The sequence below is a fragment of the Tachyglossus aculeatus genome, chromosome 8 (genome assembly GCF_015852505.1).
Source record: "Tachyglossus aculeatus isolate mTacAcu1 chromosome 8, mTacAcu1.pri, whole genome shotgun sequence".
Taxonomy (NCBI): Eukaryota; Metazoa; Chordata; class Mammalia; order Monotremata; family Tachyglossidae; genus Tachyglossus; species Tachyglossus aculeatus.
This window is the reverse complement of record NC_052073.1, coordinates 16,821,994-16,839,110: the sequence shown is the minus strand read 5'-3', so window position 1 is coordinate 16,839,110 and position 17,117 is coordinate 16,821,994. Positions and strand designations below refer to the sequence as shown.

Genomic DNA, 17,117 nt, shown 5'->3' with positions numbered 1-17,117 from the left:
AACACTGTTTATAACTAGACTCTTTTTCAATTAATATGAGACCTATATTAGGACTTACCTACCTGGCCAACTGCAACATAAGGAAACTGGCAACAAACATACAAACAAGCTAATGCTTCAGTGCCAAAGATTCATATATGGCAGGTTAAATGTTATTTGCATGTGATAACTTGGGTGCCAACTTTTCGTTTATAGCACATAGGGGTAAAAGGGACAGGGATTTTAGGAGAGATACAGTTAGATAGTGAAAGGGGAGGGAGTGAGAGAGAAAGTACGATAAAGAGAAAGAGAGAGCTGTCTCTCAGTTTTGAAGATGGAGGTACTGACAGAAACATCCTAATCTTATGCTACAAGTCCTGTCTCTGGTTTTAACATCCAGCTGTTGGTATAATGATCTTTACAAAGGCATGGATTTAATCTCGGCTCCTTGACTTCCCTGCTGTGTGATCTTGGGAAAGTAACTTCACTTCTCTGTGCCTCAGTTACCTTATCTGTAAAATAGGAATTTAATACTGTGAACCCCATTTGGGACATGAACTGTGTCCAACCTGATTAGTCTGTATCTACTTCAGTGCTCAGAATAGTGCCTGGCACAAAGTAAACTCTTAAATACCACAATTATCATTATTTTTGCTTGAGGACACCAACCTACTTCAGAAAGCTGTCAGTCTGGTCTATTTGCTCTAATGGTCTCCCAGTGTACCATTTTTAATGGTGCATTGCTCAAGACCCTGCTTCACTAGGTCGTTATAAAGTTTATTCTGCCTATCTTGCAGTTGTCCCCTGCCACTCTAATATAGAGCAACTGCTCTGATAGTCCATTATCATTGTCTTCAAAAGTCTTGCCCAAGTGAAGCTTGTATTGCTACAAACATTGCTCCAATGCTGTTGAGCTGTGTTCCAAAGATTTGAAGATGGTACCAGTATGTAAAATGTATTTATAATTTTTTAAAAAAGACTTGTCAAGAGAACACATATTTACAGTGAAATGGATTATTGAACAGTAATTCAGGGCTGTGAGAACCTTCAAGAAAATGAAAGGGCAAAGGATAGCCTTTTTCTCTTTTGTTAAAGCTATGTGATGCTTTACCCTTTGTTTAATGAGCATGACTTCTGTGGAACTAAGAATTCCTCAATGTTTGTTTCATTTTTGCATGATTTATATGTAATCAAGGTTTTATAATTTACATAGTTAAATATTAAGAGGAAGTGTAACCTTCTGTATTGCCCTCATCTCAATTCAGCTTATACCTGGCCTATAAGAACATCAGGTGGACTTTGTTACTAGTAAACCCTTCCAATGCTAAATGAATTGTCTTTATTCAGGTTAATTTCCTTTCGTTAAAATCCACTGTTTATAAAATGCATGACCAACCAGATTACCTAAATCTTATTTTTAAAACTGTTTTTAAGGGGCTCACAAAAAAAGAAAGTTCATTGGTGGCAGTTTTTGCTTTCCATTTCTGCCTTCAAAGAGTATGTATATTTAGGTGTTTTAACTTTTTCACATTTTTAGCAAACTCAAAGAATAATCTCAATGTCTGAAGCCTAGAGGCCTCGTTTTAATTTTAATTGCAGCTACCCCATTTCATTTGAATGAAAATGAACTTATCAGGAGTTCAGGTTTCAGGTTCAGTGCTGCTTGAAATTTGAAGAGGTACCTTCAACAGTAAAACCAGTAAACAGTAAAATCCCAAAACAGCCAAATAATTAGTTCTACTTTTAGTGAATATGAAATCTGTATCACCCCTCCACCCCAAAAGTTAGGAAACAAAAAAGAAATGGAAGACTGAATTCCTTTATGAAAAATCCTTTAATGAGATAAATATTGAAATTTGTTGCCAAAAATGGAGTATAGCATCAGAGATAAAGGTTAAGTTCACTAACAAAAGGTAATTTCTCTATTATGTCCACACTTTAGAAATACAGCCCGTGGAAACCCCACTTCATCATGGGCTAACTCCCCTTCATCTTCGTCCTATTTCTGATCCAGTCACTGCTCTTTCTCACCATCACAAAAGTGAGATTTACTTCAGGTGATACTTTGTCCCTTACCACTCTCTCCTTCTCTCAGTCATCCTAAACTAACTTGGAAGAGAGTAGTTGGCCTGCTTCATGTTTCCCTCATGCCACTTTAGCACCATCCATTCCTCTCCATTCCTCACCTTCTCTTCCTTAGAAGTCTGAGTTATCAGCCTCTATCATCTTCAATTATTCAGTGTCATCATCTTTCGGCCCCTTGCCCCCAGAGACCTGCATAAAAACTTAGGGGAGAATAGAATGCAATAGTAGAGAAAATATAAGACCAAATATTCCAAAGAGGGACCCTAAAAGATGTTCCTAAAATAAAAAGAAGAAAAATTGAACTTATGTGAAATAAAAGTAGAATTAATGTGTGTTGGTATGATCTTAACATTTTCACATTTTCCTTACCATCAAGGTATATAGCGCTCTTAAAAATGCAATTCTTCACTCACAAAGTTCATTATCATGCCTGAAAAGTTTTATGAGTACAACCAAAAGGAATGAAGAGTTTGTGTTCATGTTTTACTGAATATTTAAAAACAAAAATTCCATTTAAAAAATTATAAACCTGAGAGGTGCAAGTCAAGAAAAGTTTTTAAAAAAAAACTATTTAAGGCACTAACCCTGAGTCATTAAAATAGTATTTCTCTAGCAGTACACCATCCAAAATGTAAAAACCTTTCACAAACATGAATGGTAAACCTGGCAACACAATTATCCCAATTTAATGACTGGTAACAGGAAAAGGAGGTTTGTTATATTTATAAAAACCAAAAAGAAATATAAGTATAATAAACTTCCAGCTGGCAAAAGTTACTGAAAAATGTTACTAGAAACATATGCACTTTTTTTTCAAGTTGCCTTTATTAAACAAGTTTAAAGCCCCTCCAGCTGCCTATTTCCAATACCTGGAAACTGAGCGTATTTTTTCCAGCTGCAGACTATCACAATACATTTATAAAGCAGCATTTAGAGAAGCAGCATGGCTCAGTGGAAACAGCGCAGGCTTTAGAATCAGAGGTCATGGGTTCAAATCCCAACTCTGCCAGTTGCCAGCTGTGTGACTTTGGGGAAGTCACTTCACTTCTCTGGGCCTCAGTTCCCTCAGCTGTAAAATGAGGATGAAGACTGTGAGCCCCCCGAGGGACAACCTCATCACCTTGTAACCTCCCCAGCGCTTAGAACAGTGCTTTGCACCTAGTAAGTGCTTAATAAATGCTATCATTATTATTATAAAGCATCAAAACCCAATCTATTAAGAGAAACTAATTTAGTGGGAAGCAACTAAAGTTATGCTGAAAGAAGACTTGAAATTTTCTCTTAGAGATTTTTACTGTTTTACTGTCTCGAGCACTAAGAAAATAAAAATAAATTGTTCCAACCCAATCCCTGTCCCATCTCACTTGTAGAATGCTACCTCATTTCACCTAGCATAGTAGTAGTGTACAAATGAAGTCACAAACAAGGGGAAAAAAAAGTCAGGTCTGCATAGTTAGGACTATGCTGACCTTTGAGCTCATGAACACAGTTGGCTCTTCTCCAGGAAAAAGTAAATCCCAATATGGCACTTACCGTTCATATCATCTAAAGAGTATGAGTTTATTTTTACCTAACAAGCTTTCATTAGATGCCTGGAAGTATTAATCCAGGGCAAAGTTCATCGGATGCTACTTCTTTTGGGGTGACCTTTGTATGTATAAAATAAATTTTAAATTCCTTTTGCTAGCAAAAGAATTGTCAAGTAAGCTTGTTTCCTCTGAATTTTCCAAAACATGATAGGAAATGTGCTTCTTGCGCTTCTGTGCTTCTTTTCCCCACAGAAGCATTTTGATACTTAGTCTTTGGCATGGTAATCGAATGGTAGTGTTTAGCATAGTATATGTATAGTGTGTGGTTATTTAAATTGTGTATAATTATTTAAATTTATACGATGTTTGCTGTATTGCATTTGTTCTCACTTTTCTCTCACTTATTATTCACATATCCACTCTTTTTAGGATTTACGGGCTCACATATTTTGAATCCCTTCAAAGGGATTGCAGAGCTGAGAAACACAGGTGACTGTTTGGGAAGTTTAATGTTATCAATCCCCTGACACTTAGCATTACTAACATAGGACAGCATAGCAAAATGTTGCTGTTTGGTAATTTCTCTTGGCTTCTTCTTCTTTCCCTTTTGTCTTATTTTACTTGTTTGCTTTTGGAGACTTAATCCATCCCCTACGACTTCAGCGGCTTTAGGAGAGCTCTGATATGGAAAATATGATGTATGGACTTCTTCATAATGAACTTTTTTCCTGTAAAAGTGATGTGCATGATTGGTGGTGAGTTTTGAAACCCTTCCCTGCTGAGCCTCTTGCCTGGAAGGAAATGGATTCTCCAATATCTTGCTTTTTTCAGGGCTTTTTAAAGCTCTTATATTGCTTGGAGCAGTCTGAGGCCTTGTTCTACCTAACTTTCTTTTTTCACTCTGTATGGTTTGCATCTGTAGCCACTCCAACTGAATGATTCTATCAACATACTTCTCCAGTAATCTTGGTGGCCTTTCGCAGGTATTAGATCTGCCCTCTGAATTTACAAATACAGCCATCTGCTGAAGATCCCAAGAATTAAATGGGGGTGGCAGTATGTCTGGGTAGTAATATTCCGATTCTTTACATCCCAGATCATGAAGGTGATCAAAATAAACTGGATCAATTTCTTCAGCTTTGTGGTTACGTTCTAAGGGTGAAAAAGAGAAAGGAGGAAGAAAAATCCTTTCAGAATCAGCTCGATCACTGAAGCTGTCTTCATCCATATCTTCTTTAGCAATTCTCATTGACTGAACATCAAGTAATAATGAGTCTGCAGAAGCACCATGACACCTGGAATTAGATGGAGTAGTAACTGCCATATATCCTGGGAGATTATTTTTATGAAAATTGGAACTTTGTATTAATGCATCTTCAGTCTTTTCAGTGATATCTACTAGGCTTGTTCGTAAATGAGAACAAAATTTGGGCAGTTCATATTTACTCTGCTTTTTTTCTGAGAGATCCTTCTTCTTTAAAACCCGAACTCTAGGCTGAGCAAGGCCAACACTCATATTGCTAGGGAAGAGAAAATAGGGATTAACCTTTCACTTTTTTTAAAAGATATATCTGGTATGAGTTTTCGTGCCATATAAAACAGAAGCTGGCTTTAATCTGAGTAGCCAAAACACAACAGGAATACTACCATTTTGGTTTGCAGCTCTTAATTGGTATCAGAAAATTAATGAAATTTGCATTTATGAAACATGAAAATTCATAAATTGCAGAAAGTGTGCTTCCCTCATATCATTCCATTTGACACAATTTGTAATTGTGATATTTGCAAAGTACATACTATGTGTCAAGCACTGTAGTAAATGCTAGAGTAGAGATAAGATAATCCAGTTGGACACAGTCCCTATCCCACATATGGCTCACATTCTAAGCAGGAGGGAGAACAGGCACTGAATCCCCATTTTACAGGTGAAGAAACGGAGGGACAGAGAAGAGGTGATCTGCCCACGGTCTTACAGCAGAACTGGGATTAGAACCCGGGTCCTCTGACTCCCAGATCTGTGATCTTTAGACTACGTCATGACGCTTCTAATTGCTCGTCATTTTATATGAGACGGTAAGATTGAATCCACTTGTTCTGTGTTAGATCAAGAGTTGGACTTTCAATAATAGAAATGACAGTTTTTATTCAGTGAATGCATTTTTCTAAAAGCTTCATTATAGTTTGGGGAATTATGTAAATTTATTAATTAAAAAAACATAAAAAAATCCTCTGTCAGAAATGGAGTTCTTAGTTAAGATTAACAAGTAAATTCCATAGTTTTAGTCTGTATGCCCACTTTAAGTGCATGTAATATGTAAAATGCATTTTTGTAGATAACTGAGGTAGTTAAGGAATTGATGCTGTTAACTGCAGGGCTCACTAGCCATTTTTTTTTTTGAGATCCTCGGAAAGCATACCTACTCGATACTCACTCCAGCCCCAAGGCATTTATGTACCTATCCTTATCTTCTATTTTCCCATCTGTAATTTATTTTAATGTCTGTCTTACCCTGTTGACAGGGATCGTGTTTACCGCTTCACATTTTACATTCCCAAGCACTTAGTAAGTGGTTAATAAATACCATTGATTGATTGATGGAAGATTAAAAAAGGGCAAATACTATGTGTAGCTTTAAAAAGAGTTAGAAAACATGATCCCAGTAATTCAAATTAAACTTCGTAATCTGGGAAGTTACTTCAATAAATCATTAAAGTGAACAAATTCAACCACTTAAAATATCACAATAGTAGTAAACAGCCTAGCAAACTCTGAAAATAGCAAATATATGCTAGATCAATTTAAATTTCCATCTGTGACAGAAGCAGGTCATGTAGTTATGGGAGATGTAATCTCATATCACCCCTCCCTTTTCATGGCCTATGCATTTAAATCCTTACCCATTGAGGACTTTGATTCCCAATCCCCACCCCACCCTTATTTCTCCTACCTGTAACTTATTTTAATGTCTGTCTCTCCTACTAGACATAAGCTTCCAGAGGGCAGGGATGATGTCTAGCACTTGGCATGGTGCTCAGCACACAGACACTGTAAACCCGGTGTGGGCAGGGATTGTGTCTCTTTACTGAGGAATTGTACTTTTCAAGCGCTTAGTACAGAGCTCTGCACACAGTAAGCGCTCAATAAATACGACAATGAATGAATGAATGAGCCTCTCAGCAAAGACAATCGATTGATTGGAAGAACATAATATTTAATATATCTGGATCTCAATGAAGCTTAGTCACTGCTTAAAGTAGATTTTTAAAAACCCCTCTAAGTGACTGGTGGCCAGCTCCACTGTCCTCACTTCTCCTGTTGCACTATCCCTGCCAAGTTCCCAAATGATCCTGCCACTCCAAAGGTAAGAAGACTTTCATAAGGATGTGAGGGGAGATGGTGCAATGGCTGTGATGGTAAATGAGCAGGTTTTGTGGGGGAAAGGGGGTGGAGGAGGCCAGGCGGCCAGCCAACCACTGAAGACAATACTACGCCCGCAGTCCGAGGCTTCCAGGTGGAGTAGAAGGGGAGTGGTGGGGCTTTAGCTTTTGCCAACCCAAGAGACAGCACATAGCAGGGCATGAGGGTGGGCTGAGTGGTATAGCAAAGAACTGACAGTATTTAAAACATTTTTGTTGTAAAATAATTTAATAATTCATTCATTCAATCGTGTTTATTGAGCGCTTACTGTGTGCAGAGCACCGAACTAAGCGCTTGGAAAGTACAAGAGACGGTCCCTACCCAACAATGTGCTCACAGTCTAGAAGGGGGAGGCAGACAACAAAACACGTAGACAGGTGTCAAAATCGTCAGAACAAATAGAATTAAAGCTATATGCACATCATTGACCAAACAGAATAGTAAATATGTACAAATAAAATAAGTAGAATAATAAATCTGTACAAATGTATATACAAGTGCTGTGGGGAGGTAGGGCGGAAGGGATGGGGAGGAGGAGAGGAAAAGGGGGGCTCAGTCTGGGAAGGCCTCCTGTAGAAGGTGATTCTCAGTAGGGCTTTGAAGAGAAGGAGCTAGCTTATTTAATCCATTAATTAAAGAATAATTAATCCACCCTACCTTCCTGTTAGTAGATTATTATCTTTTTAATTATGATGACAATAAGAACTTCATCTGACAGGTTATATGGCTTACCTAAAGTCATAAAATGAGGAAATAAAAATGATAAAATAGCCTTTGGGACTATCTACGTACAACAGTTGCCCAAACTGGGGACATTTTATTTATGTGCACACACTAGATAAAATTTATAATTCAAATTAAAGGAATCCTAGTAACTAGATAAAATTTATAATTCAAATTAAAGGAATCCTAGTAACTTTGTATAAAATATTTACCTGTTTTGCCAATGAGACTCATTCAACCCGTTCTCCTTGTGAAAGAATTGGGGACAATCATTTAGGCTGAAACAGCATGTCTGTGAAAAACATTTGAGGGGACATACAGTGAAAAAACAGCCAAAACATGAAATGTAAGTAATTTTCTATACAGATTACATTACCTTTATGGGAGTGGTTAAAATATTCTCTCTCAATCTGCCAGGAAAAGGCGTCAGGAGGGGAAGTGGTTTTTTGAGTTTTTTTAAAGCCTTTTATATTTGGAAACCCCACTGGAACTAGAATAATTAAACAGAACATGGTACTTCTATTAAATGAAGATATCTTTCAATGACCTTGCCCTCAATATCAGTTTATGAAGAACAAAATATTATCAAAAATAATTCCCTAAATTTTCTTCCTTAATATACCTGAAACTATATTTTCAAAAGGTAAAAAAAATACAATCATACTTTATATTTCAACTCATTTAAACTCATATTTCCTGAGCGCTTACTGTGTGCAAAGCTTGGTACAATAAAACAGACAAATTCCCTGCCAACATATAAATGAATAATCTCTGGTATGCCCATTCCCTTGTTGATAAGTGAACTAGAGTTGCTGGACCACAAATATTAATAAGAACCAGCAGAGTAAAGTAAATGAATTAGTGCCAGTAATTAATCAAAAAATAATTACAAATTTCATTAACTTACATAACTGAAAAAGCAATTAGTAGAGATCAATAAATCAAGCTTATTTAGACTGTGAGCACCATGTGGGACAGGGGCAATGTCTGACCTGATTATTTTATATCTAAAATAATAGCTTAGTACAGTGCTTGGCCCATGTAAGCGCTTACACATACCAAAATTATTATTATTATTACTCTGTACAGTGCTTGGGAAAGTACACTGTAGCTAGTAGACAGAGTCCCTGCCTTCAAAGAGTTTACAACCTAGAAAGGTAGCCGTACATTAAAATAAGTTACAGGTAAGAAGAAGCAATAGTGGGACAGGACCTGTGTTTGATTTGCATTTACTGTATCTAGCCCAGCCGTAGTACAGTGCACATAGTGCTTAATACTACTATTATTATATTGTAAATATATGTGCATCATAATAATTCATAATTACAGTATTTAAGTGCTTACTATGTGCTAAGCACTGTTCTAAGCACTGGAGTAGATGTAAGGTAATCAGGTTGTCCCACGTGGGGCTCACAGTCTTAATCCCCATTTTACAGATGAGGTAACTGAGCACAGAGAAGTTAAGTGACTTGCCCAAGATCACACAGCAGATGAGTGGCAGAGCCAGGGAGAGAACCCACATCCTCTGACTCCCAAGACCGTACTCTTGCCACTAGGCCATGCTGCTTCTCAATAAGAGCCACGGTGGGTGATGTGAAGTACCCAAGTGCTTAGGTGACAGAAATGCTGAAGCAGCCCTTGAGGATGGGGGAGTAATAGGGTACAGAGATGAGAGATTAATCAGGGAAAGCTTCTTGGAAGAGACGTAATGTCAAAAGAGCCTTGCAGATGAGCATAGTGATCTGCCAGATGTGAATTGGGAGAGAGTTCCAGGCAGAAGAGAAGGTCGGTGGTGGAAGATAATAAGACACCATGAGTAAACTGTAATGAGAAGAACAAAACCTAGGAGCTGAGATGCAACTTCCATCTTCAACCGCTCACTCTTCAATGGCTTCTTCCCCTCTGCCTTCAGACATTCCCACATCTCCCCTGTCCTAAAAAAATCCTCCCTTGACCCCACAGCCCGCTCCATTTATCGCCCCATCTCCCTCCTACCCTTCCTTTTCAAACTCTTGGAGCGAGCGTACACTCGCTGCCTCAAATTCCTCTCCTCCAACTCTCCCCTGGAGCCTCTCCAATCTGGCTTGTCTCCTCCACTCCACTGAAACCGCCCTCTCAAAGGTTACCAGTGACCTCCTTCTTGCCAAATCTAACGGCTCCTATTCCATCCTAATCCTCCTCGACCTTTCAGCTGCCTTTGACATTGTGGACCATCCCCTTCTCCATAACACCTTATCCAACCTTGGTTGCCTATCAACCTCCTCACTGTTGGCTTCAAAGCTCTCCATCACCTTGCCCCTTCTTACCTCACCCTCCTTCTCTCCTTCCACATCCCAGCCGGCACCCGCTGCTCCTCTGGTGCTAACCTTCTCACTGTGCCTCGTTCTCACCTGTCTCGCCGTCGACCCCTGGCCCACGTCCTACCACTGGCCTGGCCCTCCCTCTTCAAATTCACCAAACACACTTCCCCCTTTCAAAGCCCTACTGAAGGTTCATGTCCTCCAAGAGGCCTTCCCAGACTACGCCCTCCTTTTCCTCAGCTTCCCCTCCCCGTCTCCCAGACTCGCTCCCTTTTCTCTACCCCACCCCGCCCCACAGCACTTGTGTATAAATGTACATATCTGTAATTCTATTTATTTATATTATTGTTATTGCCTATTAGCTTGTTTTGATGTCTGTCTTCCCCCGATCTAGAATGTAAGCCCAGCATGGGCAGGAATTGTCTCTCTTCCCCCCATCTAGAATGTAAACCCGGTTTGGGCAGGGATGGTCTCTATTGCTAAGCGACTTTCCAATCGCTTAGTGCAATGCTCTGCCCACAGTAAGTGCTCAATAAATACTACTGAATGAATGATAAGTAGCAGGGAGAGAGCTGGTTGACTGGAAATGGAATCCTCATGAAAAGCAAAAACCTCATCAAAAAAGGATTTGAAGATTTATATTAAAATAAATATTTGTGCCATTGTTCTTGACATCATTACCATAATAACACTGCTAACGTAAACAGTATCAGACAAAATGAAACTGCCTTTTAAATACTGGTTGGCCTTTATTCACTAGTGAGGTTCTTAATTAAATGTCGTTCTCATTTGAGTAGGTCTCCTGAATAAATGTCGGCTCTAGTTAAAGAGTTTTTACCTTATACATAAACTATTTACAGATAGAGCCTGGATATCACTCTCTATTATATTAATGCCTTACAGGACTTAATGGGTTTCTGCACAAACATAATCATTTCCTTTCTCGATCATTCCTTTGTGCCTTTCAGGAGTCAGTTTTTCCTTTTCCTGTGTTCTTCCGGTTAGTATATAGGGGCATTCTTGAATGCCTGGTCCCATAACTGCTTTCTCTATATTGTACCCTTCTCCACATCATTTCACCGAAAACATTTTAAAAACAAGGATCTCAACCCTCTGTATATAGAAAAGAGGACCTAATCATATTTTTCCACCCATTTCACCCAAGGGCGATGCAAACGAACATGCACCTTCTCTTTCGGGAGTACACGGGCAAAGCTCAAAATCAGCAGGCAAATTAAGGCTGCCAAAAAATGTTTCTTAGAATCCGCTCTCGAGGTGCAAGATTCAGCCCAGTGTTAAGCCAAGTTTTCCGCTCATCAGCTGGCGAGAAGAGAAACTGAAGCTGCAAACGTCCTCCACCCTGTCATTCTTTTAGACTGTGAGCCCGCTGTTGGGTAGGGACTGTCTCTATTATGTTGCCAACTTGTACTTCCCAAGCGCTTAGTACGGTGCTCTGCACACAGTAAAGCGCTCGATAAATACGATTGTTTGATTCTCAGGGGAATCGGATGGATAGTACTAGGGGAGCAGAGCATTAGGGCTGATGCCCAGAAAGGCCAGTTTTTGCCCCCAGATCCTCTTACGCAAGGTCAGGCCGAGCGGTTCGTTGAAAATCGCCCGGGGAATCAGCCCCGTGAGGTCGATTAAGTGTGAACCGTTTCTTGAAATAATCTTACATTATGCTCCTGCGTTGCAATGGCCATAAACACCCGAGAGCCTGCGGCTGCATCTTCCTCGCAGGCACCCACCCTCGGGGAAGCGAGGGAATAAAGGGGTCCGCTTGAACCGAGCCCTCCTCTGCACCATCCCCCCAAAACGGGGGCCGGGGGACTTACTTCCCTTGCAGCTGGGCGAGCTCGTTGCAGAGCGGGCGGGAGACGGGGGTGGGGAGGGAGGTGCCACTGCGGCACGCTGCGGGAGGAGGGGTTGGACGGCCTGTCAGAGCCCGGGAAGGAAGCAAACAAGCAAGCGAGGATCCGGCGAGGGGTTGGCAAGAAAGGCGGTTATGGTTTCCGAACGAACCGGAGCGTGAACCCGGCAATGAAGCTCGGCGTCACGGGGGGCGGGCCGAGGAAGGACGGTGCATTTTTGCACGTTGCCACCAGCTGATGAGGGGCGGTGGGTGGGGCCGCCCCGGGAGCTACCGCTTCGAAAAAGTGGTAGTTTTTCCGTGCTTGCTCCGTCCAGTTTCTCTTAAAAGGGAACTCTTTTGGAAGGCCGGTGTTTCGGTGGCAGCCGTCGCAATAGCCGAGGGAAAGGACGGTCGTGCAGGCAGGTAGGAAGGTGGCCGTTCGGGGCCCTGCGGTGGTCCCGGGTCCGGACGAGGGCATGTCCCGGGGCCCGGGCTCCCTGGTTCTGTCCCCGGCCTGCCCCCCCCGGACCGCCCCGCGGAGCGTGAGCTGCCTGGCCGACCTGGACCGGGACTACGGGGACGGGGGGCTCCCGGCCGGGACTTGGCGGCGGCGTCCGCCGGGCTCGTCCGGCTGCGAGCCGCACTTGCGGCCCATCATGCGGCGCCGGGCCCGCTCCCTGCCCAGCTCGCCGGAGCGCAGGAAGACGGCGGCGGGCGGCGCGGGGCCCCCGTGCCGGCCGGGCTGCTGCAGCCGGAAGCACCGGGTGCGCTTCGCGGACGCCCTGGGGCTGGAGCTGACCCAGGTGAAGGTCTTCAACGCCGGCGACGACCCGGCCGTGCCCCTGCACGTCCTGTCGCGCCTCTCCATCGCCTCGGACCTGTGCTGCAGCAGCCCGGAGCCGGAGTTCACCCTGCGGTGCCTGGTGCCGGACTTCCCCCAGCCGGCCGACCGGCCCGACTTCCTCGACCGGTTGCGCCGGGACAAGGTGCGGCTGGAGCGGGTGACGAGCTCGGACCTGGGCATCAGCGGCACCGTGCGGGTGCTCAACGTGGCCTTCGAGAAGCAGGTGGCCGTCCGCTACACCTTCAACCGCTGGCGGGCCCACCTGGAGGCGGCGGCCCGCTGGAGGGGCAGCGCCGGCGAGGCCGACCTCTTCGCCTTCTGCTTCCCCGCGCCCCCGTGCCTCCCCGGCCTCGACTCCGCCGTCCAGTTCGCCGTCCGCTACCGCGTCGGGGACGGCGAGTACTGGGACAACAACGAAGGCCGGGACTACAGCCTCGTCTGCCGGAGCCACCCCCTCCGGCTGCCCAGGGAGTGCCAGGAGAGTTGGATCCACTTCATCTGAGCCGGTCCGGGGGCGAAGGCGGCGGCAGAGGGGGGCTTGGGCATCGGGGACACACTCTGCCAAACAGGGACACGCTTTTTCCAATGACCTTAACATCCATTGCAGGTGCCTTCCGTCCAGCCCCACCACAATCCCCCTGGAGCGGACACGTTGTTGCCGCCACGACGAGGCCTACCTCCCTTCGCGAAGCCCGGGGATCGGTGGCAATCACGTGCCGATGGGCCCCAGGGCCTTCCAACTCTTCACACAGTGGTGTCCGAGGGGTCAGTCGAGACGCTGGACTTCAGACGTTGTTGTGAGGCCTTTTGGTCGCCCGTCAGGAACTTCCCCGGTACCTTTGTTGAATGCCGAGAATGTCGCTTTACCCCCCTCGGTTGGCAGACGGGACCCCCGGTTCGTGCGTGTGACCCCAGGTGCCACCGTAATTTGGGCATGCTTGGGATAGACGGATCTGGAACTGTGAGCCCACTGTTGGGTAGGGACTGTCTCTATATGTTGCCAACTTGGACTTCCCAAGCTCTTAGTACAGTGCTCTGCACGCAGTAAGCGCTCAATAAATACGATTGATTGATTGGAACTTGACATGACAGACGGCGGAACCGCGAGTTGGGAGGTTGCGTTCTGCAAGCTTGAAAAGATAAAATCCAGTTTTTTGTATGATTTGACTTCGACCTTCCCAATCGCTTTCCGTGCCCGGGTCACCCTAATTTGTATCCGGCCGGGCGTAGAGTAAAATCAGAGACTGTGGCGAGTCACAGCAAGTAATCCCTCTAAGTGGAGGACTATAAATAGTATAGAAATTTAAGCCTCATCATTATTCATTCATCCTGGCTGTCCCAAGTATGCCGGGCTGTGTCCCAAGTGGCAGAGAGCCAGTAAGAAATATAAGAAGTTACTATATTTATGCACTTAAAACATACCTCCAAATACTCAGATTTTCGGAGTGTGCTTCACCTCCTAAAAATACTGTGGTTATATGGCCTTTGGTTACTCTTTAGGTTTCATATTTTAAAGGGGGGAAGCTACCTGAACACCTGCCTTAAATTACTACATCTGTCGTCTTCCTGCTCCAAAACTCCCTGCCTAAGAGAATTTCAGGCAAAAGAGCATTTGCAGCTACTGCTTTCAAATATCAACCATATCTATTTTTTTTATGGGATAAAGACATGAGGAACACTATGCAGCCCCAATACTCCCTTTGTGGGCAGGGATTGTCTCTCTATTGCTGAATTGTACTTTCCAAGTGTTCTGTACAGTGCTCTGCACACAGAAAGTGCTCAATAAATACGATCGAATGACAGAACGAGTGGTTTTAAAAATACACACACCGTATTCCTTGTCTGGACTATGTCCTTATGCAGTTGTCATACCTGAAAAACTTTTAACTGTGATTTCGGGTGCCTTCAGCTACTTAAGAAGCGTGGATTTCTAACCCTATTTTTTAGTTATTGAAATCTACTTACTGATTTTAAAATATCCAGTCTTTAAAAAAAAACAGTTGCAGTCGCTTTGCCTCTGTTTACTAGGATGCTCTCACACTCCTAGACATTTATTAATGATTTCTAGTGGTGCTTGTACTCAATAGGGAGCCTCAGTGCTGAAAAACAAACAGCTTTCAGATTGGAAGCATTGTACCGTTTATGACATTTTAATAATTTAATTTGCGTTGTAAGAAGTAAAGCCAGTTTTTTGTTTTTGCCTAAATGCCAATTATGAAGTTAGGAACTTTTATTTGGAAAGGTTCTTTAATTAAAATCGTTGGTCTAACTTACTCAATTCCAATTTATGATTAAAATCAGAGGGAGTATGTTAGGCTCTATCATGCCTTAACTTGGTTCCATTGTTTGATTTTTTTAAATGCACTAAAATTGGGTCATCACTCGCCTCCATTGGCATTCAAGTGAGAAGCAGGCCCAGTTGCATTTCCTGTTGTTGCACATATCCTGTTTCAGTGTCCAACCAAGTTGAAGTCTTTTGTGGTCTTGGCTGCCTTACATTTAGCCTAGTCAGATGGGGTAGTTCAGGAGTTGTAGTACAGTACTGTATTTTGTAACACTTGTCAATAATCAACGATAGGTTGACTGAAGTTGTTAGCATAGGTTTGCTGATCATTCTTTAATCACCTTTTGTGACATCTGTGTTGGTTTTTCAACAGTTCTGGATAGGAAAAGCAAATAAAGACAGGCATTCTCAGGGTTTACTGAGAAATTAATGACATTTTTCAAATTATCTTTTTTAACAGAAATTGAAAATCAAAGGTTTTGACACATACTCTAGAGACATTCCCCACCCATCGTCATCTCTTTCCATAGCTGGCTAAAAGGGCTTGTTAAGGGAGTTCATTCTACAGCTGATCAGATCTGTAGATTGTTAGAAAACTTTAAAAAAAATCCCCCAAACCAGAATTTTGTAGTGATAAATGCTCTAGAATTCCATGGCATGACATCTTCCCATAGAAAGTGACATGAGTGTCAACTATTTTTATCTTTTTTCTAAAAGCTCAACTAGATCAGAAAAAGAAATCCAAGCCCAGCCCGCCTCCATCAAAGTACTTAAATCTTCAAAAACACCATGGTAGTAATCTTGAATCATTAATTGTATTTGAATAAACACAAAAAATTGTGCTTAATTGTACTGGAAACTAAAATTATGGTATAATTTTACAATTCATAGAGATAAAAACTTAATTGTTTTTTTTCATTGATCAGTATTTTTCCTCTAAAATGTCCCCTGAAAACATAAAAACTAGTACTGTATTTGGAGAGGTCATAGGGATCCAGGTTAAATATTTTTTTTAATGATTTCGTGTTAGGACCTTAACTAAGAAACCTCTCCTGTGTATCTTAAATACAAAGAGGACTATGTAAAATTTCATCGTAATTGCCATGCTAACATGATATCGTGTGCATTACATTGAGGTTTTTGGAAATCGTTATCAAATGTTGTAATAAGAATTGATTTACTGGAGTTATCAGTGAGGTTACTTTTTACATTTTTGAAAAGTTTTTTTTCCTCTAGAGGACTGATGTTAGCTATCGAATTTCTAAAATGAAAATCCTTTGATATGTCCTTTTTGACCATGAAAATGCTCTGATTAAGGTTGCTTTTGCATTGAAAACTTTTTAAATATGAGTATCAGTAAAGTCCAATCTCAAAACTGGTAAAATAACCGGTAGAAACAGTGTCTTTGACAAAAAAAACCTGTTAGAACATTAGCACTTACCATATTTGATTTTCTTAGGATAAAATCGTAAATTTTGTGCTTTGGCAGAAAAGATAAGCAATCAGATGGTCTTTAGGTAGTTTCTCATAGACAGTAAAGGAATTACATTTGAAATTCCAAAGTCATTCATTCAAATCTGTGCTTTATTTTGCTTATTGTTGTCTACCATGAACCACTGGAAGTACAAATTACTCAGACCTTTTGCCTACCTTCCCAAATATTCTTTGGTCTAAATTATCTGTATAATTCAGGCAAATTGATTTTTTGCCTGAAATATCCAGAAAATTCAAAATATACTGTAGTTTTAGGCCTAGATTCGCCCATTATGAAGCTATATAGACGTAATGAAACAACTCACTGAGAATCAAGTGGATTAGTATTTATTTGGCATGAATTAGCTAGAACTTTGCAACTGCTAGTTTTTGTTGATGTGAAGTAGGTTTGCACTCTTTAGAACATTTCTATTGTATAAATAGGTGGTATCAACTCTTATTTTTCATTTATCGTGACACCTGCATGTGTGATCACTAGCCAGATTTCTGACAACTTTTTGAGCCTCCCAAGATTTAAACTTCTTGTTGTCAAGTGGGTTTTCTGTCTTTTCATTTTTGAGAGTAAATTTTTGACCCCAGTTTTATTTTTCTAAGCATTTGATCTTGAGT

General features: G+C 41.8%; 2 protein-coding genes across 10 annotated transcripts; one reads left to right on the top strand and one right to left on the bottom strand.

The window, feature by feature from the left end:
• Positions 1 to 1,794: 1,794 nt before the first annotated feature.
• On the bottom strand, positions 1,795 to 13,489 carry FAM217B (family with sequence similarity 217 member B). Of its 9 annotated transcripts, none has more exons than XM_038749983.1 (4): positions 11,711 to 11,850; positions 7,947 to 8,026; positions 4,547 to 5,113; positions 1,795 to 2,264 (listed from the first exon to the last, which is right to left on the bottom strand). In XM_038749983.1, exons 1-4 carry the CDS (start codon positions 11,735 to 11,737, stop codon positions 2,225 to 2,227), a joined length of 714 nt encoding a protein of 237 aa, XP_038605911.1. In that variant the 5' UTR covers positions 11,738 to 11,850; the 3' UTR covers positions 1,795 to 2,224. The 9 variants fall into 9 exon arrangements, with proteins under 9 accessions (XP_038605911.1, XP_038605906.1, XP_038605907.1 ...); XM_038749978.1 differs by lacking the exon at positions 1,795 to 2,264 and having other exon boundaries at positions 3,202 to 4,745; positions 5,040 to 5,113; XM_038749979.1 differs by lacking the exons at positions 1,795 to 2,264; positions 11,711 to 11,850 and adding an exon at positions 13,408 to 13,489 and having other exon boundaries at positions 3,202 to 4,745.
• PPP1R3D (protein phosphatase 1 regulatory subunit 3D) lies at positions 12,346 to 13,411 on the top strand. Its single transcript, XM_038749984.1, has one exon. The coding sequence runs from the start codon at positions 12,363 to 12,365 to the stop codon at positions 13,230 to 13,232; it is 870 nt and encodes a 289-aa protein (XP_038605912.1). The 5' UTR covers positions 12,346 to 12,362; the 3' UTR covers positions 13,233 to 13,411.
• Positions 13,490 to 17,117: the final 3,628 nt, after the last annotated feature.

Excerpts from the sequence above, each read along its gene's own strand:
- FAM217B (XM_038749974.1), bottom strand. The coding sequence starts at position 11,737 with ATGGCCATTGCAACGCAGGAGCATAAT. Across the intron at positions 8,027-11,710 it reads TTGCAACGCAGGAGCATAAT|ACATGCTGTTTCAGCCTAAA; the intron begins GTAAGATTATTT and ends TGTTTTTCACAG. Across the intron at positions 5,114-7,946 it reads GAGTCTCATTGGCAAAACAG|CAATATGAGTGTTGGCCTTG; the intron begins GTAAATATTTTA and ends TCTCTTCCCTAG.
- PPP1R3D (XM_038749984.1), top strand. The coding sequence starts at position 12,363 with ATGTCCCGGGGCCCGGGCTCCCTGGTTCTGTCCCCGGCCTGCCCCCCC.